The following is a 27,364-nucleotide window of genomic DNA, read 5'->3' as shown; positions in this document are numbered from 1 at the left end:
ATGGGAACCCAGCTCACCCACTGGCTCACTCCCTTCCATTAATCCTATCAAAAGTAACTGGCTTGAAACTTTTCAGAAAAAATTAGAATTCAGTGATAAAGGGTGATGATTTAAAAGACTTTATTTCCAGTGGAACCAGTTTTTTATGGTCACGCTAAATGCCATATTTCATTCCAAATGAAAAGATCAAGACTGCTGATTATATTGTAGGATAAGGAGAAAAGCAATAAAGCTGCAGTATATTCTCAAAGCAGGTTAAAAATGGTATGGCAAGGAAAAGGAGGGTTTTATCTCACAAAGGCATAGACACTGGACAAATTAATTTTCCTTTTGAGCAAATCAACCATCATCAACATGGCCCATTGCAAATTATTTAAGATTTGTGATAATAACAAGTACTGCAGTGGCACTCGGTGTGGTTCTCCACTCTGACATTTCCCATCACTGTGGCCTAAAGGGGAAGGGAGAAAGAGACAGATGATAGATAGATGTCAATAGATAGATAGGTAGGCTAGCAAAATTGAAAACTGTTCAGTAAAATTGTCTCTAGCCAGCTGAACTGAATAGATGCTTGCTATATGAGACTTCTGTGCTGGTCCAGTGGCTGGAACTCTAGCTCGCAGTGCAGGGGGCCCAGGTTCCATCCCTGGTCAGAGAACTAGATCCTCCTGCCACAACTAAAGATCCCACATACTGAGTGCTACAACTAAGACCCTGTGCAGCCAAAGAAATAAATAAGTACTTTAAAAAACAGATACTTGCTATATTTGCACAATCTCCTTTTCAGCTGATATTTTCATGCCGAAAGCTTAGATTTGCACTGTACAAGTATTCTATGTTCTCTCCCAGCCTGCCCCTTATCACCTCTGTCCACTTTCTTCATTCTGGATAGATCCAGCCTCTGCCCACAAGATTGCTGACTGTCTTGGTTAAAGTGGACAAGCTCAGCCCTTGGCTCTACAAATGCCCTTGAAGGATTGGTCATTAGCTACCCCTGGCATGAAGCCCATGGATGTGCTGTGAGGACATTTCTCTGGCTGAACTGTTAGAAAGTTTCTGGGGCCCTTTATGTCCTCACCTTGGTAAATGCTTTGGCCACACAACATGTGGCTTCCGAGGTGATGTTCTTGGGAACCAACATTGTCTTCTTAGACCTCGCTGGAGTGGGGTATGCCCTGGAGAAGCAGCACCCCATGCACTGATAAATTGGAGCATCTGGCTTGGAGAAGTATTTGTTTTCTTTTAGCTTGCATTCAGGACAACCTATCACCAAAAAAAAAAAAAAAAATTAAAAAGAGAGAGAGAGAAAGAAAAAAAAAGAAAGAAAAAGGCAAAGAGTAAAATAATCCAGAAAGAATTTTTTTAAAAAAACTATGAATGATTCCTTCCTATAGGACAACACATATTCTTTTTTTCTATTGGAAGTTAAAATAAATAAATGCTTTTTGGTTGTATGTTCATCTTCATACACAATATCTCTTTGTCCTGACTACAGTTATTTTCATTGGAAAATAATTTTTGCAGCTAGGAAGCATGGGACAGCGCAGTAGTAGAAGACTCTTTAAGAATGACTTCTAACTTTCAGTGCTGACAGTATGTCTATAGGTAGTGCAAGACTTGACAGATGAAAACACCATGCTCGTCCAAAAGAAGAATTCTCCCTAGAGGCAAAATATTTTGCACTTTAGAACCTACTATTTCTTTCCCCCATAGAAACTCCAAATACTGACAGAGGAAAACTTGTCAGAATTAAGAAAGCTTGGTGAGTGGGACAGCCTGCTACTAGATCTGGCATCTGCACTTGGGAACAGGGGTTAAAATATTACCACTTGTCTAGAGAAAAACCATTACCAATAGTAGCTCACAGTTTCATAGCAGATGGGGTGGTATCAGCTACTGTATGAGATGTTTCAGAAAATAGAGCAAAAAAATTTACTGCATAAAGTGGTTTTGTTTTCTAACTTGTTAACTGATATGAAAATTCATCTACAAAGGCAATGTTAAAATAATCCCAAATCTTCTGGGAGAAATGTAAAAAAAAAAAAAAACCAACAAGCTAAACTGAATAAGGAGCATTTTTTGCTTGTAAAACTCAGATAAAGAGTAATCAGGAATCTATTTCAGATGGAAATGTACAAGCTGCTATTTAAATGGACATGTAAGATATCATTTTCACTGTACATTTTTAGAACCTAATTTAATTTTATGTTCACAATCTAAAAGTGCCTCGATATATACCCAATGGCAAAGATTTATCACATTTGAAAAGGAGGTAGAAATGTAATTAATGGAGTTATTGATGTACATTTAGAAATGCGTGCTTTCTTGTTACTGTAAACCCCAGTTTGGTTACATACCCTGCATTGTAAACTCTCCATCAGGAAAGGAATGGAGAATTTGCAGAAACAGAGATAATATGGCCAGAATGGCAGCTGCATACTTTCTGTAGTAATCCATGGCTCTTCTGCAAAACAGACATAGGAAAAAAAAGTTACTATAAAATTGGCTTAACAGGCATAACAACAACCAGTAGTTTTAACATTGCTGCAACTAAGTCATCAATGTCTTGACCCCTTGGCCTACAGCTCCCAATATACTTTAAAGCCATGTAGAAAAAAGCAATTTCTCTTTAGGAAAGAGGTAGAGAATTGACTCTTCTCATTTCTTATATCAACCAGTATAACCAGGCCTAATGATAACAATAAGAAATTGTTTCCAAAATCTTAACATCCTGTTAAGAATCTTTAATTACCTTATTTATAAAATATGAAACTTCAATAGATAATATCTAAGGATATCTGTATGATGGATGGATGGGTGGATAAATAGACAAGCTTAAATATGATTTATAAAATAAACAGTATTTGAGCCCATCCTTCCCAGTTCCATGTGGGAGAACAGAAGGAAATAACAATGCCTCTCCTGTGTTTTATTCACTGGGGGTAGCTGAGTTGTAAGGCTAGTTATGAATTGCAAAGTAAATGCTAATCTAACAATGTGGCAAGAATAGACAGCAGGTAGTATTAATCAAAGTTTTCCTAAACACACTTCCTGACTGATTTATACCTGTAGTGCAGCTTTACCTTAGCATTCTGAATGCATGAGATCATGTTAAGTAAGGTCAGCTGAATGATTGATCATATCCAGATATTGACTACATTTAAGAATTGGGTTTTATCTCTACATGTTTCAGAAAAATCTCATGTAAGATAAAAGGGACAAATTTTTATCCCTGTTTATTTAAAGAGCTTATGTTCAAACCATGAAAGATAAGAGACAGAGAATCAATTACCTATGAAAAGACAATTCAGAACACTTAAAGAATTAACACCAATTTAACAGAATCACTTTTATAAAATGGAAGAGGGAACAGTTCCCAACTCAATTTATGAGGGCAGGATTACCCTGACACAAAAGCCAGAAATATACAGAACAAAAAAAGAAAACAAGAGATTGGTACATTTCATGAAATTTATTTTTTTATCTCATGATATTTAGATGGCAAAATCCTAAACAAAATAATAGCAAATTGAATACAGTAATGTATAAGAAAAATTATTCAACACAACCAACTGGAAATAATTTGCAATAGTCAAGACCAGTTCAATATTTGAAAATCACTTAATTGTAATCCACCATAACAAAATAATAAAGAAAAAAAACATATGATTATACCAATTTGACAAAATCCAATACTCTTTCACAACAAACACTCTCAGCAAACAAGAACCAAAACAGTTTTCTCAACTTGATAAAGACTTGATAAAGAGCATTTATAAAAACCTATAGGTAACCTACAGATAATATCATACTTAATGTGAAAAACCGAATGCTTTCCGCTTAAGCTCAGAAACATGATGAGGATGTCCATTCTCATTACTCTTATTCAATATAGTAGTAGACATTCTAGCCAGCGCATAAAAACTAATTGAAAAGGAAGAAGTAAAACTGTCCTTATTTACAGATGATATGATCATCTACATTTAAACAAACAAAACAAGGAACCTACAAAAAAAGGTCCTGGAATTAATTAGTGAGTTCAGCAAGCAAGATTGAATGACAAGAACAACATACAAAAATCAACTACATGTCTATATACTAAAAACAATAATGTGGAAACAAATTAAAACACAATACTATTTATACTCACTCCAAAGAAAATAAAATACTTAAGTATAAATCTAATGAAATATGAACAAAATTTGTACCCTGAAAATTACAAAGTATCGATGAAGTAAATCAAAGAAGACCTAAATAAATGGAGAGACAAGTCATGTTCATGGATTGGAAGACGGCATAGTAAAGATGTCAGTTCAGTTCAGTTCAGTTATTCAGTCGTGTCTGACTCTTTGTGACCCCATGAATTGTAGCACGCCAGGCCTCCCTGTCCATCACCAACTCCCGGAGTTCATTCAGACTCATGTCCATTGAGTCGGTGATTCCATCCAGCCATCTCATCCTCTGCTGTCCCCTTCTCCTCCTGCCCCCAATCCCACCCAGCATCAGAGTCTTCTCCAATGAGTCAACTCTTTGCATGAGGTGGCCAAAGTACTGGAGTTTCAGCTTTAGCATCATTCCCTCCAAAGAAATCCCAGGGTTGATCTCCTTCAGAATGGACTGGTTGGATCTCCTTGCAGTCCAAGGAACTCTCAAGAGTCTTCTCCAACACCATAGTTCAAGAGCATCAATTCTTTCGCACTTAGCTTTCTTCATAGTCCAACTCTCGCATCCATACATGACCACTGGAAAAACCATAGCCTTGACTAGACAGACCTTTGTTGGCAAACTAATGTCTATGCTTTTCAATATGCTATCTAGGTTGCTCATGACTTTCCTTCCAAGGAGTAAGCGTCTTTTCATTTCATGGCTGCAATCACCATCTGCAGTGATTTTGGAGCCCAAAAAATAAAGTCTGATACTGTTTCCGCTATTTCCCCCATCTATTTCCCATGAAGTGATGGGACCAGATGCCATGAGCTTTAAGCCAGCTTTTTCACTCTCCTCTTTCACTCTCATCAAGAGGCTTTTTAGTTCCTCTTCACTTTCTGCCATAAGGGTGGTGTCATCTGCATATCTGAGGTTATTGAGATTTCTCCCAGCAATCTTGATACCAGCTTGTACTTCTTCCAGCCCAGCGTTTCTCATGATGTACTCTGCATAGAAGTTAAATAAGCAGGGTGACAATATACAGCCTTGAAATACTCCTTTTCCTATTTGGAACCAGTCTGTTGTTCCATGTCCAGATCTAACTGTTGCTTCCTGACCTGCATACAGATTTCTCAAGAGGCAGGTCAGGTGGTCTGGGATTCCCATCTCTTTCAGAATTTTCCACAGTTTATTGTGATCCACACAGCCAAAGACTTGTCATAGTCAATAAAGTAGAAATAGATGTTTTTCTGGAACTCCCTTGCTTTTTTGATGATCCAATGGGTGTTGGCCATTTGATCTCTGGTTCCTCTGCCTTTTCTAAAACCAGCTTGAACATCTGGAAGTTCACAGTTCACATATTCCTAAAGCCTGGCTTGGAGAATTTTGAGCATTACTTTACTAGCATGTGAGATGAGTGCAATTTTGCAGTAGGTTGAGCATTCTTTGGCATTGCCTTTCTTTGGGATTGGAATGAAAACTGACCTTTTCCAGTCCTGTGGCCCCTGCAGAGTTTTCCAAATTTGCTGGCATATTGAGTGCAGCACTTTTACAGCATCATCTTTCAGGGATTGAAATAGCTCAACTGGAATTCCATCACCTCTGCTAGCTTTGTTCGTAGTGATGCTTTCTAAGGCCCACTTGACTTCACATTCCAGGATGTCTGGCTCTAGGTGAGTGTGAGTGATCACACCATCGTGATTATCTGGCTCGAGAAGATCTTTTTTGTACAGTTCTTCTGTGTATTCTTGTCCTCTTCAAATTCATCTCTATGTTTAATGAAATGTCTATCAAAATCCTAGTGCAGCTTTTGTAGACACAGAGAAGTTTATGATTACTGAATGGCGGAGGATCTAGAATAGCTAAAGCAATTTTAGAAACAAAGTGGGAGGAACAAGACTTCCTGGTTAAGTGTTAAATCTTACTATATTATAACTACAGTAATCAAAATAGCATGATATTAGCAGAAGGATAGATACCTAGACCAATGGAACAGAATAGAGAACCAAAATATAGACTCTACACAAATACATCCAGTTGGCTTTTGACAAAGATGTCAGAGCAATTTAACAGAGGAGTTCAACTTTTCCAATAATGGCTGCTATAAAAATTGGACATCCATAGGCAAAACAAATACAGAAACAGAACATGTAAAACATATAAAACAAACACCTCAATGTAAATCTCACATCTTACATGAAAATTAATTCCCTGGGGTAGGGGGAGGAAGGCTCAAGAGGGAAGGAATATATGTATACTTGTAGCTGATTCATGTTCTCGGACAGCAGAAATCAACACAACATTGTAAAGCAATTATCCTCCAATTAGAAATAATTTTTTTCAAAAAGTTAAAAAAAGAAAGAGAAAACTAATTCAAAATGGACCATCCATTTAACTGTAAAATGTGATATCATAAAATTATTAGGAAAAAAATTGAGGGGGGCAGGGTCTAGGTGAAGAGTTTTTAGAGTAGTCAAAAAAATTAATAAAAAGAAAACTGATATATTGGACCTCATCTAAATTATGAGGTAATTCTCAAGGAGGACGAAACTACAAGATACAGACTTGGAGAAAACGTTTGCAAGCTGCATATCTAACAAAGGACTAGCATTTGGAATACATAAAGAACTCTCAAAAGTCAGTAGAAAAAAAAAAATCCAATTGGAAAATGGGCATTGCCCTGGAAAATATATATAGAACCCAGGGATTGAACCCAGGTCTCCCACATTGCTGGCAGATTCTACCAACTGAGCCACCAGGGAAGCCCAAGATACTGGAGTGGGTAGCCTATCCCTTCTCCAATGAATCTTCCCAACTCAGGACTCGAACTAGAGTCTCCTGCATTGCAGGTGGATTCTTTACCAGCTGAGCTACTAGAGAAGCCCATATAGCAGGCAAATAGGCACATTTAAAATATTCTACATCAACCATTAGGGACATGTGAATTAAAACCACAATGAGATATTACATACCTAACAGATAAAATAAAAATAACACCAAACAGGATAATTCAAACTTTGCTGGTGGAAATACAAAATGGTACAACCCCTAAGGAAAATAGTTTGGAAGTTTCTTATAAAACCATACATGTACTTGCCCAACAGTTACACTTGGGCATTTGTCTCAGAGAAATGAAAACTATGTTCAAGTAAAATTTGTACACAGAAGTTCAGAGCAGCTTTGCTTATAACAGCCCCAAACTGAAAACGATCCAGATGCCCCCCGGTGGATGGAGATGCGTGGCTGGTTATGCAGACAACAGTATCTCCATACCAGAGAACATGGTGCAGCAGCACACAGGAACACGTTATTGACAGACATGCAACTTGGGTGGGTCTCAAGGGTATCATGCTGAGTGAAGGCTGCATACTGTGTGATTCCATTTTTATAACACTTATGAAATAATAAAATTATAGAGATGGAGAATAGATGAGCAATTTTAAGAAATTAGTATTGGAGAGGGAGTTGATGGGAGTAAATAAGTGTGGCAATCCACTCCAGTACTATTGCCTGGAAAATCCCATGGACAGAGGAGCCTGGTAGGCTACAGTCCACGGGATCGCAAAAAGTCAGACACGACTGAGCAACTTCACTTTCACTTTCATACAAAGATAGCATCAGGGAGCCTGTCTTGATTATGATAGGGATACATTAAAATACGCTCAGAGTGAAACTGCAGAGAAACACACACAATACTAATGAAATCCAGATAAGCTCTGTGTGTTGTACCAATGTCAAGTTCCTGGGTTTCCCTTTGCACTATAGCTATGGAAGGCATTTTCATTGCATTTGTTGTGTGTGTGCTCAGTGCTCAATTGTGTCTGACTCTTTGAGACCCCATGGACCTGCCAGGCTCCTCTGTCCATGGGATTTGTCACGCAAGAATACTGGAATGGGTTGCCATTTCCTCCTCCGGGGGATCTCCCCAGCCCAGGGATAAAACCTTCTCTCCTGTGTCTCCTGCATTGAAAGGCAGATTCTTTACCCACTGAGCCACCTGGGAAGTGCTCCTGGGGGAACCAGCTAAAGAGTACTCAGGACTTCCCCATGTATTTTTTTGCAACTTCCTCTAAATCTATAATTTATCAAAACCAAAAGTTTCTTTAAAAAAAAAAAAAAAGACTTTTCAGAATGAGTCTTAAAATTTCACGTGATTCAAAACTTGTGGTTATTTTTCATGTGGACTGCCATAATAAGACCATGTTTTTGCCAGATGTTTACATAAACCCATACCTTTTATAAGAGTAATTTGTCAGACAGCAGAACTAACAGTTTATAAAACAGAAAGCAGACTATGTACATATTGGTAAGGCTAAAACATGTGTATGTCATTATTTCTACCTGATCTATCTACTTATGCCTAGTATTTAGGGGTTTTATTTATCTTCATCCATGGTTAACACTGAATAAATATTGTCCTAAGTCAGTGGCTCTCAACAAGTGATCTGAGGATCCTAAAGAGTTCTAGCGGGTCTGGGAGGTCAAAATTATTTTCACAACACCAAGATGTTGTTTGGGTTTTTCACCCTTAACCGCTCACGAGTGTTCAGTGAAATATTCTAGAGGCTATATAATATATGATATTGTAACAGACTGAATAAAGAAGCACGTGAGAATGTAACTGTATTCTATTAGTTCAGTGCTGTTTAAATGTTTGCTTAAAGGTAAAATAATTCCATTCTTCCCACTGACTTTTTTGTTTTGGAAACTATCATTTTTTAATAAATATATTTTATCTATGTTGACATGTTTTTTATGTTGTTTTTAAAAGAATAAATATTTTAAAACTCATAACATAATTTCTAAATCAAAGACTATTAATAAATATAATTTCATTTAAAAATTCTTTGAGCTCTTCAATAATTTTTAAGACCATAAACTGTTTCTAAGATTCAAAAGTTTGAGAAAAACTTCTTAAGTGATATACAAAGTCACAGGGAAAATATCAGAATTGCAATGGGTTTCCTTTTTAAACTAGTATCATTTTCATGCTTTGATATTGCAGCTCATATATTATGAAAATTCAGCATTATGCAGTGAACAATTATATCAGAATTAATTCAGAGAGAAGCATTTATAACAAGATGGCAGAAAGTGAGAGCACAAAGCTGCTGCACATTTCAGGATTTGCTTTATGCTGAGGGGAAGATTTAAAAAGCAGAACCAAGTCACCATCGCTTTAGCTTTTAATAACAGAAATGGCTTTGTCTTTATTTTAAAAAGAGATGAGATTAACCAAGCAAAACCAGATTAACTCTCAAATTCTAGGTGTTTCTGAAAACATTTTAACAAACATTTTCATCAGTCTAATCACCCTTAGGTCTTTCTGTTTGGGAATTTGGAAGAAAAACATTAAGATCCAGGGCAGGAACAGTAATTATGTTCAGCTGGGATTTATGCGATTTTGCAAAAAATGCTTGATCTAAATCAGATATACTAATCTCAGCCTCTCCGTATTCTGAGTGAGGACACAGCAGGCATCACAGACTCTAGACATCCAACGCCACAGTCCATCTCAACATCCACTCAACATGCCCCCCGCTCCTGCCACCTGCCCCATCAAAGTAACATGAGGCCAAGGAAATGTGGTGTGCTCAACTTGACCTGTAAGGCCTTCCTCCTGTTTCTCAGCCTATCCACCTCAGACTTAGTTTAAGGAGCTGCCAGCCACCAGCTTCATGCTGAAGGTTTCATCCTACCTCAAAGGCAGAATAAATAACTCTCCACTGCGTTTACCTATAACTTTGCTTATAATTTTTAGATAAAGTTCCACAATCTGTCCTGAATACTAGCCAGTTATGTACGTTCGTCTTTCCATCCATGTAAAGCTTCTTAAGGGTAAAATCTGTGACCCCTAACCCACCCCCTTCCTAGCATACGACCTAGAGTAGATGCGGTTTTGCTGTACCATGACTTTGTGTGCGTGCATGCTAAGTCGCTTCAGTCCTTTTCAATGTTTTTGTGAACCCATGGACTGTAGCCTGCCAGGCTCCTCTGTCCGTGAGAATCTCCAGGCAAGAACACTGGAGTGGGTTGCCATGGCTTCCTCCAGAGGATCTTCCCAACCCAGGGATCAAGCTCGCATCTCTTATGTCCCCTACATTGGCAGGCAGGTTCTTTACCACTTACGCCAACTGAGAAGCCCCACTGGGACTTTAGATCAGTAATAATATCAATCAAAACTTGCTTGTGTAGAGCTGTCATTCATACTGAGGAACAAGATAACTCTTGAATGACAACTTAGAATAAATGTTTAATTACATAAAATATTTTCAGATAATAAATTCATTAGAGACAATGTACTCTCATTTGGCTATAAAATTTGTAGCTGGCTAATATATGAATGTGTAAGTGTTAAATATGCTGCAGATAGGAGTCACTTTATGCAACGATATATTAAAAAACATTAAGATCCAGGGCAGGAACAATAATTAGGTTCAGCTGGGATTTATGCAATTTTGCCAAACATGCTTGATCTAAATTAAATATACTAATCTCTGAAGTGACTTAGCACACCCACATGCATTTTGGGGGCCATTTTTGAAAAGTTCACCTGCCACAGCAGGGAAAACTTAGGGACAATGAACAATAGAAAGGCTTCTCCTTGCAGCTCCTCCACTCTATTTTTATCAGAAAAAAAAAAAAGTGGCTATAAAGTAAGGTGCCAGGATTGAGAAATCTATCATCCTAGTCTATCTATCCTATTATTAAAAGGCTTCGAGGCAAATTAAATGTACATAGATACATACATATTACATATGTATATTTATATATGTATGTGCCTGTGTGTATATATATTTATATATGTATATTTACATATGCAATACATATGTGGGTATGTGTGGATGTGTTTGTACATGAACACATATATATGTACATTACATATATAAAAGACTGTTCCAAGATGACAAGTCTTTGGTTCAAGGTGACATCCTGCCCTTCATTTATCTGCAAAGATGCTGTCATTTCTCCCCCCCACAGCCAGAGAGTGAGGTTTTCAATTTTTCTAAAGGTGGTAATAGATGGGGTGACTCATCCATACTCTTCATACAAGGAGGTGCAACTGATTCATAGCACACTTTTGAGATGACTGGTTAGGAGTACAGGCATAGTTCTTCGTTAACAAAACAGATTAAATCTAACTGATTTCTAGAGGGTTAACCTAAGGTTTCACCTCATTAGCCCCATCTAGCCCAGCCAACAACCAAGAAGAAGAAAAGTAGGCTGCCTTCAATGAAGGATCACTAATGAAAGGGACCCTTGAAAGAAAAGCCTTTAATCCCCAGCACACTGCCTGGCATGAGATAGGTATTCAAGACATGTTTGTTAAACTGAAGAGAGGTCTGTAAGTTTCAACATCTTGCCTGGCAAGTGCGTGCACATGTAGTCATTTCAGTTGTGTCTGACCCTTTGTGACTCTATGGACTATAGCCCACCAGGCTCCTCTATCCATGGGATTCTCCAGGCAAGAATATTGGAGTGGGTTGCCATGCCCTCCTCCAGGGGAATCTTCCTGACGCAAGGATCAAACCCGCTTTTTTTATGTCTCCTGCTTTGACAGGTGGGTTCTTTAACACTAACACCACCTGTGTCTGGAACAGCGAAAAACAATATTTCAGCCTTGATGAAAGATCAGAAGGTGGACAGTGGCAGGGGTAAGTGGAATGTTCAGCATCCTTCATCCTTTATCCCACCAACTTCCAGGCTCACCTCTACCTCCTATCAACTGACCACCACTGTCTCTTGCTGGATGGCTTGGTCAGTGCTCAGGAAGCTCAGCTGGAGTAGCCTTGACTACTCGTTTTCTTTCTTCATGTGTTCTAGTTTCAGTAAATGGTTTTTTACCCTGTTCTTATAACATGTTTTGAATCCCAGGTCCAGCAGTGTGGGTATTCTGCGATCCCATGCTCCAGCCCCAAATCCTCCAAGTTCTCAGTTCTTCCAAGTAGACATTGAAATTGCTCCTAGGCACCAAAGTGACCTTGAGACCCAGCAGTGCATCACTGATGGTCAAAGGATGGCTGAGAGTTTGGGGGGATGGAATGAAGTGAAACTGGTTAATACTCCTAAGATCTGTCTCAAATCCCCTCAACCATTCTTTGATATAGATAATTAATCTTTTCTCTAATATATGAAAATCTGAGTTTTGGGTGATTTGACAGTTCAACATTGTGAAACACAAGATTTAAGGTCCAACTTGAACCTTTGAAAGATTTAAAGACTAAGTACCTGCTACACACCAGGCACTGGGCCACACATGAGTGACACAAATATGAGTAAGTTTTCTGCTCTCTGACCCAGATACAAAGGTGAATAACGATGAATTAGAGTGGTGAATGCTGCAGTAAAAGCGTTTGTAGATGTTGAAACATTTGATAGGCTGGGGACAGGAAAATGGAGTGGTGAAGAGCTAACGGGAACAAAGAACACAGCTTCCTGGGGAAAAAGCCATGAAAGTAGTAAATAGATATTCCACCATTTTGACATTTGTTCTGGAGCTTTGTTCCTCGTAATTTCCCCAGTCTAATCACAGAGGTTGCAAATACTGTGGTCACAAATTGCTCCAGCATCCAGAGGAAAGTCAGTGAAGTCATAGAATTCTGCAACTGTATCTGGGATGGGATTTCTGTTGATCAATTACTTAACAGTGCTTTGTGGCTTTGCAAAATTCTGAAAGGGACTCAACTTATTTTCCACATGAAATGAAGAGAAAGAGCGAAAAAAAGGGGGCAGTCTCAGACACAAGAGACATATAAAGTACAACGTGTACAACTATACTTTGTAAACAAAATCAAACCCAAACAAAAAAAACAGGGGTCTCCATACAAACAAGGAGAACAAAAGATGGCATTTAAATATTTTTTTAAAAAAGGAAAAGAGCAGACAGTATTTAGAAAGGAATTGAAATGCTCATAGAACTATAAAAATTTCAATTCCTGTATGATCATTCTTGTAACAGTCATATTTTGAGAAGCTTCTTTTCTTTACTTTTTGTATTATACTCTCCCTATCTTTTATCCCCTCAGTCCTGAAGCCCCCTCCCATCTCCCACCCCATCCCAGCCCTCTAGGTTGTCACAGAGCACTGAGTTGAGCTCCCTGTGTCACACAGTAAATTCCCACTTGCCATCTATGCTACATACAGTAATGTGTATACATATGGCCATTCTGACCGGTGTGAGGTGATGCTTCATTGTAGTTCTGATTTGCATTTCTCTAATAATGAGCAATGTTGGGCATCTTTTCATGTGTTTGTTGACCATCTGTATGTGAGAAGCTTCTTTTCTTAACTGACTAAATTTAAGGGGCTTAAAATAAGATGTACACGTTCTACTTTAATTGTTATATTAAGGCACTGTAGACTGTTGTCATAATTATGTAATTAAAATCTTAGCTCTACCATTACCCTTCTGGCTTTTCTAGCACATAAGCATTTTTTAACTTGTCTACAAACTAAATCAGCAAGAAATTTAAATAGGACAAATTCTATGCACCATAAAAATACTGTTTTAAATGAGAAATTCAAATATTTGTTGTTTAAAAATACTCATTTTTTAAAAAAATTCAACATTATTGCAGTTATAAGTGCTATCAGGAACAAAACATTGAATAGTGTCAACTTATCACACAGAAAAGTAAAACATCCAGAAGCCAGACAGTTTTACACAGAGCACTATTGTAGCAATATAAGAATCTTCCTTGTAACTTTCAAAATTTGTGAAAACATTTTTAATATTTTTGAGCTATTTTCATACATTTGGCAACTATGATTTACACTTAAAAGCACTAAGTTATACAAACATTGCCCTAAAGCCTCTCAACTGTAATATGGCCCTGAGATTGTAAATTTCTCATTCCCGGTGCCTTACTTTATAAGCATTATTTTTCTGTGATAAAGACAGAACAGCACTGCAAAAAGCAGTTCCCTTATCGTTTATTGCCCCTAAGTTTCCTCTGCTATGGCAAGTGTACTTCCCAAGATATGGACACAAAAATATCTTTCTGTCTACATTCACTCTGCAGTATGACCTTGCTACTTCCACATCAAAAAGTGGTGTGTCTGTCTTTGTATCCCACTGCTCTAGGTGGGCTCTGTGACTACTGACACCAAGAGAATCAGGCAGCTGTGAGAGTACCCCTTACACCAGCACAGCACTGAGCCAGTCACGGGAGCAGCCCTGCACTGAGCTGGCAGTTCCTGCTTCCTGTGTCTTAGAAGCCAGCTGCCATGCAAGAAGTGCTACTGCTCTGAGACCACCACACTGTGAGGAGGCTATGAGCCACGTGGACCAGCCCTGGAGAATGAGATGCCACATGGAGAGAAAGAAAGAGGCCAAAAAGTAATGAGTAAAGAAGCCCTCTGGATGACCAGCCCAGTCAAGCTTTCAGATTACTCCAGCCCCAGTCACTGTCAGATCACAAATGCATGAGAAACGAAAGTTAGGAACTGCCCAAGGACTTCCCTGATGGTCTGGTGGTTAAGATCCAGTGCAGGGGCTGCGGGCTGGATCCCTAGTCAGGGAGCTAAGATCCTACATGCCTTGCAGCCAAAAAACCAAAACATAAAACAGAAACTTTATTGTAACAAATTCAATAGACACTTAAATAAAAACTGCCCAACTGAGCCCAATCCACCTGCAGAACCTTGAGAGATAATAATAACTTTCTTTTTACCCACTAAGTTTTTCAGTACTGTGATGCACAGTAATACATAACCAGAGCAACTGTTCTCTCTTATAACAAAAACCTCTCCTCCAAGGTCTGAGATATGGGACCCTCGTCTTGTCTCTCCTCTTTCTTCTGGTACTTTTCCTTTGTGAGGTGTAATTTATATGACACACATTCAGTTAATCTATTAGGGAGAAAAGTGTGAAAAACTTGGATTTAGAATTGTACACTGTATCTGTCATACTGAATTCAGTAATAATAATAACTTCCACTTTAAAAAGAAAACCTACCATTCATTGAGTACTTGTGTGTGCTAGGTATTCTTTTGAGCACCTTGAACACACAAATATATTTAATACTCATGGTGACACTGTGAGGTATTCATCTTATTTTGGCAGATAAAGAAATTCCATAAGTGAAGTAATCCAGGCAAGTTTATAAAATTCATCATTGGCAGAGCTAAGATTTTAGAAGGTCTCTTTACAACTCTTTACAAGCTCTGAATCCCATATTCCTAAACTGCCTTCAAATCTTTATATTTCACAATGAACTTCTTAAACGGTTTTTTCAGGTGATATGCTACAGTTGCTAAGGTGCTTCATTCGTGTCCGACTTTTGGCAACCCTACAGACTGTAGCCCACCAGGCCCTTCTATCCATGGGCATTCTCCAGGCAACAGTACTGGAGTGGGTTGCCATTTCCTCCTCCAGGGGATCTTCCCTATCCAGGAATCAAACCCGTGTCTCTTATGTCTCTTGCATAGGCAGGAGGATTCTTTACCACTAGCACAACCATACACATAAATAAAATACTGACGTCTTTTCATTTAGAGCAACATTATGTTGTGCCAGCTTAAAGATCATTTGCTTGTGTAGTTTTTTCTTTTGCATATGTTTCTGACTTCACCTTCTTCAGAACAACCTTAAGAAAGGGATTTCACTCAGATAAAGAGACAATCTATACCTGATCGAGTTATGAGGACTAGTGCCTGATTAACGAGAGTGGGAAAAGCGGACAATCATTGGCTTTAAAAAAAAAATTTTTTTTTTATGTAGATCATGTTTAAATCTTTGTTGAACTTGTTACAATAGTGCTTCTGTTTTACGTTTTTTGGTTTTGGGGCCTTGAGGCATGTGGGATCTTAGCTCCCTGACCAGGGACCAAACTCATAACCCCTGCACTGGAAGGTCAAGTCTTAACCACTGTTTCACCAGGGAAGTCCCAAGCATGAGGTTTCATATCCATTCTCTCTAGAGTTCTATAGGGAAAGCATTATGGCACCTATTTCAGAAAAGTAAAAGGATTTGCCAAAATCATCTGGAAAGTGAACTGATCCTAAGATAGTGCCCTTCACCTGCCTAGAAGCACACAGGTAATCCAAACTCTTTAGAGCATTGATTTAAGCATGGATCATGCTGTTGTCTTTTCAAATTCAATTCATAACACTGCCCTTGATTCAGCTCCCACTCTAGCCTCAGTGCACTCTCAATCGCTCTCCCTCTCTCTTTCTCAGACCCCAGTGAACAAAGAATACTAGAGCATTTCTATAATGTTATCTCTGAGTCTGATGAATCAAGAAATTACTGGATTCTTTTCTACAGTATTACAATGAGTATAGTCAACGCTATGGTCTTTCTGGTAGTCACATAAAAATGAGAGAGCTGGACCATATAGAATGTGAATGCCAAAGAACTGATACATTCAAACTGCAGTGCTGGAGAAGACTCTTGAGGGTACCCTGGACAGCAAGGAGATCAAACCAGTCAGTCCTGAAGGAAATCAACCCTGAATATTCATTGGAAAGACTGATGCTGAAGCTGAAGTTCCAATACTTTGGCCACCTGATGCAAAGAGCTGACTCATTAGAAAAGACCCTGATGCTAGGAAAGACTGAGGGCAAGAGGAGAATGGGGCAACAGAGAATGAGATGGTTTGATGGTACCACTCAATGAACATGAGTTTGAGCCTACTTCAGGAGATAGTGAAGGACAGGGAAGCCTGTTGTGCTGCAGTCCATGAGGTTGCAGAGTCAGACACAATTTATCAACTGAGCAACAACAACAACGGGTAATGCTAAAATGTTACACACCCAAACCAGAATTTGCAAGGATCATAAGTTGATAGTAAACTACTCTGGGATTCACAATCTATAAAAATAGAAGTTTGGTGCTATAGGTCGTGCTGTTCTCAATGGAAATATGAATTGATTCCTGTACATTTTCTCTTTGTAAAAGCAGAATATCTTGCTCTATTTTTGAACAAAATGCACATTACCTTCTAATTTTACTATTTTGTCTCCTAGCTCTCACTTTGAGTTTTAATGTAAATTTGAGAAATATACAATAAAACTGAGAATTTGTTCTGGAACATAATAAATTGCTTTTCTAACACTGTTCACATGCTACTATTTTCAGCAAGAAATGGTGAGAAATATGACTCAAAATTTCAACAACTCTATTACTGCAAAAAAAGAAAGAAAAGGGGAAAAAGAAACTTAAACCAAAGCCAAAATTAAAATGAAGACACATAAACTTTTCATAAATGGTGATTGTTCTTATCACCTAAAAATAACTCAAGACTATAGCTTAGTATTAGAATCAAAATATTGGGTGACCAATATTTTGAGTCATTGAATTGGTGATGTCAAGTAATTATTTAAAAGACATCTTCAGAAACTTAAAAATATTCCTCTGTTCTAATATAAAATATCTTCTTTTTGGATGGAGAGAGGATAGTAGAACTTAGGAAAAGATAGTTCCCATGAAAGTGACATGGAGCTTCCATATTCCTGAGAGACCCATATAGTGTCAGCTCATAAGTCTTCCATTTGCCCAAATCCTGTTTCTCAAAAATAATAAGAGTGGGGGAGCACTTTTATTTTCTAGTCTTAATTTCCTAACCAGCTGCCATTCTAAGTAGCACTGATGCAAATATAACTTTTAGCAAACATTTCTGGAAACTCTCAGCAGAACAAATTCGAATTAGCCAAGTGATGTTGAATTTCACGGTCCATCAGTAACAGTGGGAAATACTACTGACACTTATTTTCGTGTTATTCTATGAAAGAAGAAAAAAGGAAACAATGTTGTTCAAGAGATTTCAGTGTTAGGATTCAAGCCTACCCAAGAGCATCTGTTTGAAAAGATATGGAAAGCTGTGGTCATTCAGCTGAACAGGTGAGCTGCTTTACCACTGACCAGCTTGAATATAGTTATGCATCATTTAAAAACTGATGAAAAAACAGTATCAGCAACTTACATAAGGTCTACTCTCCCTCTACCAGACCCCTGGAAGCCGCTGAAATGGATGCCTATCAAACGACATCCAATATTTCTTGAGAAAGATTTTTAGTTACTGACAGGCACTCACACATCACAGCAGGAGACAGTTGGTTTCTGGCTTCAGTTAGATAACATCTTAGCCTGTGATCACAGACCACTATTTTGCAGACTTCCTCCCAATTCAATCATGAGTGCTGAAAGGAGAATGCGTAAATGCCTGTCTCTCTTCTTACTAGGGTTTATGCACAACCAGCTCCCTTGTATCCTCAAATATTTTACCCCTCAATTAAAATCCCCCAAATTATTTCATTCATATTACCGTCCTCTGGATTTTTTGCAGAATGTAGTCAGGAGAGTTGATTGTGGATCTGAAGAAGAATTTTAGCTTTGTCTCAGCAACTGCTTTTAATAAAGTCCTCACCTGTCTTATATACCAGCAGAGTCATAAAAGCTGCATGTTCCCACCTACATCTAAGTCCAGGGATCAACAGTAAATTCCACCCAATGATTGAATGGTACTTCACATAATTACCATGACATCAATTTTCTCTTATCTTGTTTCAGCCCTTTAGATTATTTTTTGTTTTGAGCCATTTTCAGATGGTGTTGCCTGCAAGGTCAGCCTATGAAACAAGAGTACTCTGTTATTTTCTACATAATTGTATCAAGACTTATACACAACATCCTGAAAGTTGACACTTTCCTATAAACAAGATCCTACAAGTATTACATTTAATTAGCTAAGTACCTGATGTTTACTTAAAAAAGCAGAGCTGTAAAATTCAGATTCTAGCTACAGAGCATTTCTAGCCTTACAACATTATCCCAGTAGAAAACAGGAAAAGAAAACATACACGTATTTAGACTTTTCTAAAATTAAATGTGCATCAGGTTTTAATAAAGATGCATGGAGAAGGTATAAGGCGATGCTGAGAAGGACTGATTGGTTCTCAATATTTGTGCCTTTTCCCCCTCACTTTACTTGTGTAAAGCTCAGTTTCTTCCCAAACAGAAAAATACATAAATGTCACAGCTTGTCAATTGTGGAACATTTTGCCCCAAGATTCCCAGTACAGTGTATGCCTAAAATTCACCAAGAGCCTCAGGCTCCTATTAGGGCTGCTTCTATCCTGCCTTTAGGGTTATGATCCTAAAAAACCTTCCTGCCTCCATCTATTCTGCTTAGTGCCATTTCTGTAAGAACTTAGACACAAACTACCAAAAACTTACCCTGGGGGAAGATCCCTGTAAACACAAAAAGCAATTCTCATTTAACATGAAGAAATGGACCAAAGAAAACAGTTGTTCTGTGGCTTCTTATCTCCAATAAGTTGATTTGTTTTGTTGTAGCCATGCATTCCGGGAACCAAACTCACTCGGAAGGACAATGCAGAGAGTGGAGTGAAGTTTACTACACCTGTGGGCCCCAGGCAGAATCTCCTCTAAGCCAAGGACCCCGACCAGTTTCTGTGAAAACCTTATATACCCTAAGTGTACATGCCCAAACCCACCTCCCCAAATTCCCTGAAAAGTCTGAACAAAGGAAAATAAAGATACAATCAAAGTTAACCCATGATTCATATGCCTTAAGCCTAGGTAGTTAACAGTGGACAATTATCAATAGGCTTGTGGTCATACCCCAATAAGCGTAATAGAATTTATCATTCCATTTAGTTACACAGATAATTAGGGTATTCATTTAGGTGATGGAGAGTCTAGGTACAAGCCTGGGGCTCTTCCATGCAGGGGGTCTGGTTTTCCAGTCGGTATGTCTTTTCCATAGATACTGGGCATACAGCTCAAAGTTCACAGTCCGGCCCAAGGTGGAGTCCTACTTTCAAGATGGAGCCTGTTCTGTCTGTTTCCTCCCTCACTTTCAGTTCTTCCACCTTTTTCAGATTTCCATACACTCCTGCACAGTTTCTTCCAGTATCTACTCTATCCATTCACTTTTAAAATATATATATTTTTTGGCTGGGCCAGGTCACAGCTGTGGGATGTGCAGGATCTTTAGCAGAGCAAGGCATTTAGTGCCCTGACCAGGGATTTACCCAGTTTCCTGCCCTGGAAGTGCAGAGTCTTAGCCACTGGACCACCAGTTAAATCCCCTATTCTCCTTTTCCTGGTGATGACTGGTATCACCATTCTTCATGAATTTCTGCATTTAAATCCCAAAGGATTGGGCAGCGTATTTTCAAAGTAGCAGGCTTATTTTGGAAATTTAGAACCTTTATAGCTTTAGGAGAAGAAAGCCTTTTATGTCTTATGGAAAAATTTCTTTTCCCTCCCTCCCTTATAGTCATTCAGTCATTTCACTTTCCATTATCTCAGTCTCTCCTCTCCATTTGTGCCTTCTTTCAAAACTTCTTTATTTTGTATCTGGCAAATTAAGTAGAATTTATGTTTCTTGTGTGATCTTATTAAAAGTATTTTCATTTGGTTTATGATTAGTTATGGATTCCATTTTTATTTCACATGTTTCTATGTAAGAATTAAGAATATTAGGGGATTCATATGAACATTTTATAGTCTTCTTAGAGTTTACAGTTTTTTAACACAATGTGGCAAAATAAATTATACAACAGAGTTGTCAAAAATAATCCCTTCTGGGAGGTGGGTTGTAGGTACAGGCGGGAGAGGGCATATATATACCTATGGCTGATTCATGTTGATGTATGGCAGAAGCCAACACAATACTTTAAAGTAATTATCCTCCAGTTAAAAATAAATAAATTAAAAAAAAAAAAAACAATTCCTTCTACATGTGAACACTCCCTGACCCCAGATCCCAGTTTCTCTGCTCTGTAGTAATGTTTCCAATTCCTTATATACGTTTCTACACATAGCCTATGTATACATGAGTAAATACATTAACTTCCCACCCCTGTCCAAATTCTCCTTAAAATAATGAACAGAATATAAAATTGGAGGAAACTCTGCCTTTGTCCTCAGAGTTTAGAAAAACATCTTTATGTTAATATAGTATAAATTATACTTTTCTATACTTTTTAAAGTATAGAACCCATATTACTTTTAATTATAATTTGGGAAATTAAATGTTAGTTAACTGGGAAAATACAATTTTTATTTATAATTGGGTGAAGTACTATTAACAAAAACATTTTAAAGTCAAACAATTTTATGTAGTTGCTTCCACATATTATTGACAGGACTATCCCATACCTGGCAGCTTTATTTCCCCCCTTCTTTGGATAACTTGTAGGGCTTGTGGATGAGATGTCCAGATCTCTCATTCATTAACTGTTGCCTTTCATTTGCTAAGGGGCTTCTCTGGTGGCTCAGGCAGTAAAAAATCCACCTGCAATGCAGGAGACCTGGGTTTGATCCCTGAGTTAGGAAAATCCCCTGGAAAAGGAAATAGAAATGCACTGCAATATTCTTGCCTGGAGAACTCTATGGACAGAAGCCTGGCAGGCTACAGTCCATGAAGTCGCAAAAAGTGGGACAAAATCCTTAACACCAGACACCATTTCCGCTGCTAAAGTCCCCAGTGCCCATTACAAAGAGGTAGACTGGCTAAAGACACTAGGACTGTTACCTGAAAGCTGGATTTGCCTCTTGGCGGATGGCGAGCCACTAGACACAACCAAACCGAAGATCAGGAGAAGGGAGTATTTATTATTACTTGCAGCAAGTAAGAGAACACACGGACCTTTCCCAAAGCAGTATCTCCCCAAAAAGCAAAATTGGGGAAGTTTTAAGTTAAGGGTCTGTGCTTATTCAGCATAGAATTGGGGCAGAGGTCGACAGAGTCCTGGCTTTAGTTGATTGAAGTCAGGAGGGTCAACAGGTATGCAGGTCAAGAAGCAACAGTTAGAAATGGACATGGAACAACGGACTAGTTCCACATCGGGAAAGGAGTTCTTCAAGGCTGTATATTGTCACCCTGCTTATTTAATGTTTATGCAGAGTACATCATGCGAAATGCCAGGCTGGATGAAGCACAAGCTGGAGTCAAGACTGCAGGGAGAAATATCAATAACCTCAGATATGCAGATGACACCACAGTTATGGCAGAAAGTGAAGAGGAACTAAAAAGCCTCTTGTTGAAGATGAAAGAGAAGAGTGGAAAAGCTGGCTTCAAGCTCAACATCCAAAATATAAGATCAAGCCACCACTTTATGGCAAATAGATGGGGAAACAATGGAAATAGTGAGAGACTTTATTTTGGGGGTCTCCAAAATCAATGTAGATGGTGACCGCAGCCATGAAATTAAAAGATGCTTGCTCTTTGGAAGAAAAGTTATGACCAACCTAGACAGCATATTAAAAAGCTGGGATATTACATTACCAGCAAAGGTCTGTCTAGTTAAAGCTATGGTTTTTCCAGTAGTCATGTATGGATGTGAGAGGTGGACTATAAAGAAGGCTGAGCACTGAAAAACTGATGCTTTTGAACTGTGGTATTGGAGAAGACTCGAGTCCCTTGGACTGCAAGGAGATCCAACCAGTCCATCCCAAAGGAAATCAGTCCTGAATATTCACTGGAAGGAAAGATGTTGAAGCTGAAGCTCCAATACTTTGGCCACTTGATGCGAAGAGCTGACTCATTTGAAAAGACCCTGATGCTGGGAAAGATTGAAGTTGAGAGAAGGGGATGACAGAGAATGAGATAGCTGGATGGTATCACCGACTCAATGGACATGAGTAAACTCTGGGAGTTGGTGATGGACAGGGAGGCCTGGTGCGTTGCAGTCCATGGGGTCTCAGAGTCAGACATGACTGAGCGACTGAACTGAACTGAGGAGGGTGAATGTAATCATTCCATCCTCCACATGGGTGGGGGCCTTGGTTCCTGCAGAATTCAAAAGTACTATATGTATTATTATGTATTATGTATTATTATACATGCCTTGCAAAAGAACTAGAACTCTGCTTTATCACTGCACTGCTGCCGCTGCTGCTAAGTCACTTCAGTCATGTCTGACTCTGTGCGACCCCATAGATGGCAGCCCACCAGGCTCCCCCGTCCCTGGGATTTTCCAGGCAAGAACACTGGAGTGGGTTGCCATTTCCTTCTCCAATGCATGAAAGTGGAAAGTGAAAAATGAAAGTGAAGTCTCTCAGTCGTGCCCGACTCTTAGCGACCCCATAGGCTCCTGCACTATTGCTTGCCTTTTCTCTATTCCTGCATTCCTTTGTTCCCTTAAGAGCATTAATTACTTAATGACCTATATGAGAAAAGAACTTGAAAAAGAATAGAAAAAAACATTTTTTAATAAAAGTATTTTAAAAAGTGAGGCTTCTCTGGTGGTCCCATGGCTAAGAATCTGCTTTCCAATCCAGGGGACATGGGTTCTATTGCTGGACTGGGAAGACTCCACACTTTGAAGGGCAACTAAGCCTGTGCTCCACAACTAGAAAAAGCCCATATGCCACAACAAATACCCAGTGTAGCCACAAAAAAAAATTTTTTTAAGATTATAAATTACTGAGGCCTGTTTAAGGGCAAGCCTGTGGCCAGCTTTAGATCACAGAATGGCTTAGGCGAAAAATCACTTCTCTTATATCTAGAAAGCCATTCCTGGTTCTCTTTCTCTAGGGACCCCCTAACTTAACTGGTTCCAGATGACAAGGAAAATATCCATCCTTGCTAGGCAAAGTCCTGAATGCATGTCATGGTACAGAGCAAGCATCAGGAACATCTTTTCATGGCAGTGTGACACGGTGACTGCAAGGAGATCAAACCGGTCAATCCCAAATATTGGATATTTATCCTGAATATTCATTGGAAGGACTGATGCTGAAGCTCCACTACTTGGGCCACCTCATGTGAAGAGCTGACTTATTAGAAACGACCCTGATGCTGGGAAAGATTGAAGGCAGGAGGAGAAGGGGATGACAGAGGACAAGATGGTTGGATGACATCACCAACTCAATGGACATGAGTTTGAGCAAGCTCCCGGAGATGGTGAAGGACAGGGAAGTCTGGTGTGCTGCAGTCCATGGGGTCACAGAGTTGGAAGCAACTGAGCAACAGAACAACCACAGCTACATGACTCGGTGAAGTACGTACAGGCTATGCTAAAATGCATGGATTTCTCCTAATGACATTTTGACATTTACTCTATTTTTTTTCAAAATAACTACCTTTGTAAATGTTTCATATACTCAGTTGATTTGCTTTATAAAACATAATTTAATCTTTCTAATAGCAAAGTATGATTATCGTAAACATATTGCCTCAATCAGAAGAACAACTGAGGTATGTAAAATCCTTGCTTTTGCAAGTAGCTTTGGTTTCAGTAATTCCAAAGATGCATTACATGATTTTAAATTTTCAAGCAACACAAGAGTATTTATGAGGAAAAATAAGTCTTCCTCTTAACACACTCCCATTCCCAAAGGTATCCACTTTTAACAATTTCTTAATGTTTCCAGAAATTTTCTGAGTACATAAACACATTTTATGGGGGATTACTGTATACAAATAGAAACATAATAAACATACTGTTGAATGTCTTGCCTTCTCTTTTTAAATCTAGCAATGTATCTTGGTGTTTTTTTCCATATCCAACTACACAAATCTAAACATACTTTTTAAAATAGTACCCAGTAGGAAATTCCTTGTGGTCTAGGACTCTGTGCTTTCACAGCTGAGGGCCTGGTTTCAATCCCTGATTGGGGAAATAAGATCTGCAAGTGGCTTGGTCAGAAAAAAAAATAGTATAAAGAATTATGAATCATGAATTACTTAACCAGCCCTCTAATAAGCATTATTTGGATTATTTCCAAGTTTTTTACCATTACAAAAAGTACTATAATTATTATCCTTGTTCTGATTACATGTACAAAATTATAGTTCTAGGATACACTGAGAAGTGCAATTGCTGGATCAAAGAATTTGAGTATTTTAAACTGATTTAGAGATTGCTCAAGTGCTCTTCTCCACCACCACCCCAAAGTTGATGTCATGAAATATGTTAATTTCTGTGAAATAGATGAAAAAGAGTATCTAACTTTTATTTATATAATTTTGAGCTAGGCTAAACATCATTTCATAAATTATAGATAATTTATGGATTATTTTTCTGTAACTACCTATTCAAAAATATTCTTCAAGTTGTTAATTTTATCTTTAACTTTGTATATCTATTTTATATATAGTAGTTTGTATCTGCTAATCCCAAACTCCTAATTTATATCCTCTCTACTCATCCCCCACCACCCCGCCACTTTCCCCTGTGGTAACCATAAGTTTGTTTCCTTTGTGAGTCTATTTCTACACAATATGATAAATCCGCTATGCTTCAGTTTTTTAAAAACTACCACAATAAATTTACTTACTCAAAAAAAGAGAGAAATTAAACATAAATCATATCTTTAACAATTTGGATGCTATAGATTAAAAGTATTGGGATTTTCCCCTAAATATTCTCTTTGACTTGTCATGAGGCTATGAAGACAGAACTCCTAACCTCAACTTGACCCTTTAATGTTGTGTAGCTGTTTTTTGTAGTCTATACCGTGTTCCATCTAAGTCAGATTGATCAGGCTGTTTAAAATACAGATTCTTGGGTCCCATCTGGGACCTCCTGGATCAAATTCTCAGTCAGCTGAGCCAAAAGATTTGCATTTTATGTACCAAAGCTTACAAACCACGATTGTGCAGCACCGTTTAGCAAACCAGCCATGTAGTTAAGGTGTAAAACTATGTGGTTTCATCTTCAGCTGTTCCTGTAGCACAACTAAATTGAAAATGGTAGAGTCATTTGTTCAGCTCTGCAAGCCACTTCCCACCAACAGCTGGAACCCCAAGCACCAGGAATCTGCGATAAAGACAGCCCGAAGCACCCAACAACTATTCCCATGGTCACAGACTCAAAGGCTGGCAGCAGACAGTTTCTCAGTTAAGATAAGGTTTTTAATCAGCAGCAGCCGATAATTGACTGACAGCCTCAAAGAACAACCTGAGACGTGATGTCTAACACACGCAGCAGCAACAAACTCTCCCCAGAAGTGATGGACAAGAAGCAGGCCAATTTGACACATGCTAACCACCCGAGAATATTCTCTGCTATTTCAGTCAAAACAGCATGGCCTAATCAATAATGCAAACATCCTGTTTCCCGGGCTAACAGACTCTGTCACTGGAATCCTCAGAGAGATAAAGAAACTGCTGCTACAATTATGCATAATCTTCCTCTAGCCTGAAATGTCAATAGAGGAGGCAAATAATGCTGCAGAGAAAGAGAGGAAGATCTCACAGGTGAAAAGTAATTTGTTTAACATTTTTCCCTTTCCTGGGCTTTGCACATACCTCCTCCCACTTTCATTTAAGAAAGCTTTCGGTAGTGGACTATAATGAAAGGCTTCACAGAAGAAATGGGTTTTGTGCAAAAATCAAAAAAGAAGCAATTGAATTGATAGAGTGGTTTAGTTATATTTATAGTGCATGAGGCGAGAGAAAAATGAAGCCCAAAGGAACTTCCTACCCTCATTCTGCTGAAGTCTTAGGAGACATTAGATGCGTTGTGGGTTTGCCTAAAGCCTCCCCATCCTGAAGGGCTTGGCTATTTTGCTGGGAGAGGTAAGGGTGCTACATTCAGAAAATTGTGTCTTTTCCCTCTGTGTCTGTATCAATGGCCATGTGCAGATTCAGAGACAGTGATGAACTTGGTGGGAGGCAATCATAGTCACTTCCATTAAGTAAAAGACATGTCCTTGGAATAATGCCTTTGGTGGGTCACAGGTGCCCCATGATTCCCTCAATAAGGAGGGTCAGCGGTGCGGCTGTCCTGGTGTGAAATCTTGGCTACAAATCAACAGAAAGTATATTTAAAGGGAAAGAGGGAAAAGGAAATTTGCTCAGTCATGTCCAACTCTTGGTGACCCCATGGACTATACAGTCCATGAAATTCTCCAGGCCAGAATACTGGAGTGGGTAGCCTTTCTCTTCTCCAGAGGATCTTCCCAACCAACCCAGGGGCCGAACCCAGGTCTCCCAAATTGCAGGTGGATTATTTACCAGCTGAGCCACAAGGAAACCTTGTCACAAACATTATCCTGACATTCTTTCACCACATACCCAACCACCCCAACCCCCAAGCTCTAGTTGAACAGGAGGGTGTGAAGGATTTTGCCTAAGGTCATAGTCTAAGTGCTGCCTAAGGGAATTCCCTGGTGATCCAGTGGCTAAGACTCCATGCTCCCAAAGTAGGGAAATGGGGTTCAATCCCTGGTCAGGGAACTAGATCCCACATGCCATGACTAAGAGATGAAATTCTTAGTCCTGCAGGCCACTACTAA

The 27,364-nt window shown here is 38.8% G+C and overlaps 1 protein-coding gene across 1 annotated transcript; it reads right to left on the bottom strand.

Annotated features, from left to right (window-relative positions):
* Positions 1 to 373: 373 nt before the first annotated feature.
* On the bottom strand, positions 374 to 2,457 carry CGA (glycoprotein hormones, alpha polypeptide). The gene is made up of 3 exons (XM_052646003.1): positions 2,358 to 2,457; positions 1,079 to 1,263; positions 374 to 451 (listed from the first exon to the last, which is right to left on the bottom strand). Exons 1-3 carry the CDS (start codon positions 2,455 to 2,457, stop codon positions 374 to 376), a joined length of 363 nt encoding a protein of 120 aa, XP_052501963.1.
* Between the last annotated feature and the right edge of the window lie 24,907 nt (positions 2,458 to 27,364).

Source organism: Budorcas taxicolor, chromosome 9 (assembly GCF_023091745.1).
Source record: "Budorcas taxicolor isolate Tak-1 chromosome 9, Takin1.1, whole genome shotgun sequence".
Classification (NCBI taxonomy): Eukaryota; Metazoa; Chordata; class Mammalia; order Artiodactyla; family Bovidae; genus Budorcas; species Budorcas taxicolor.
Note: the sequence above shows the minus strand (reverse complement) of the source record. Positions and strands in the feature narration are given on the sequence as shown.

Excerpts from the sequence above, each read along its gene's own strand:
- CGA (XM_052646003.1), bottom strand. The coding sequence starts at position 2,457 with ATGGATTACTACAGAAAGTATGCAGCTGCCATTCTGGCCATATTATCT. Across the intron at positions 1,264-2,357 it reads TGGAGAGTTTACAATGCAGG|GTTGTCCTGAATGCAAGCTA; the intron begins GTATGTAACCAA and ends TTTTGGTGATAG. Across the intron at positions 452-1,078 it reads TGGCCAAAGCATTTACCAAG|GCCACAGTGATGGGAAATGT; the intron begins GTGAGGACATAA and ends CTTCCCCTTTAG.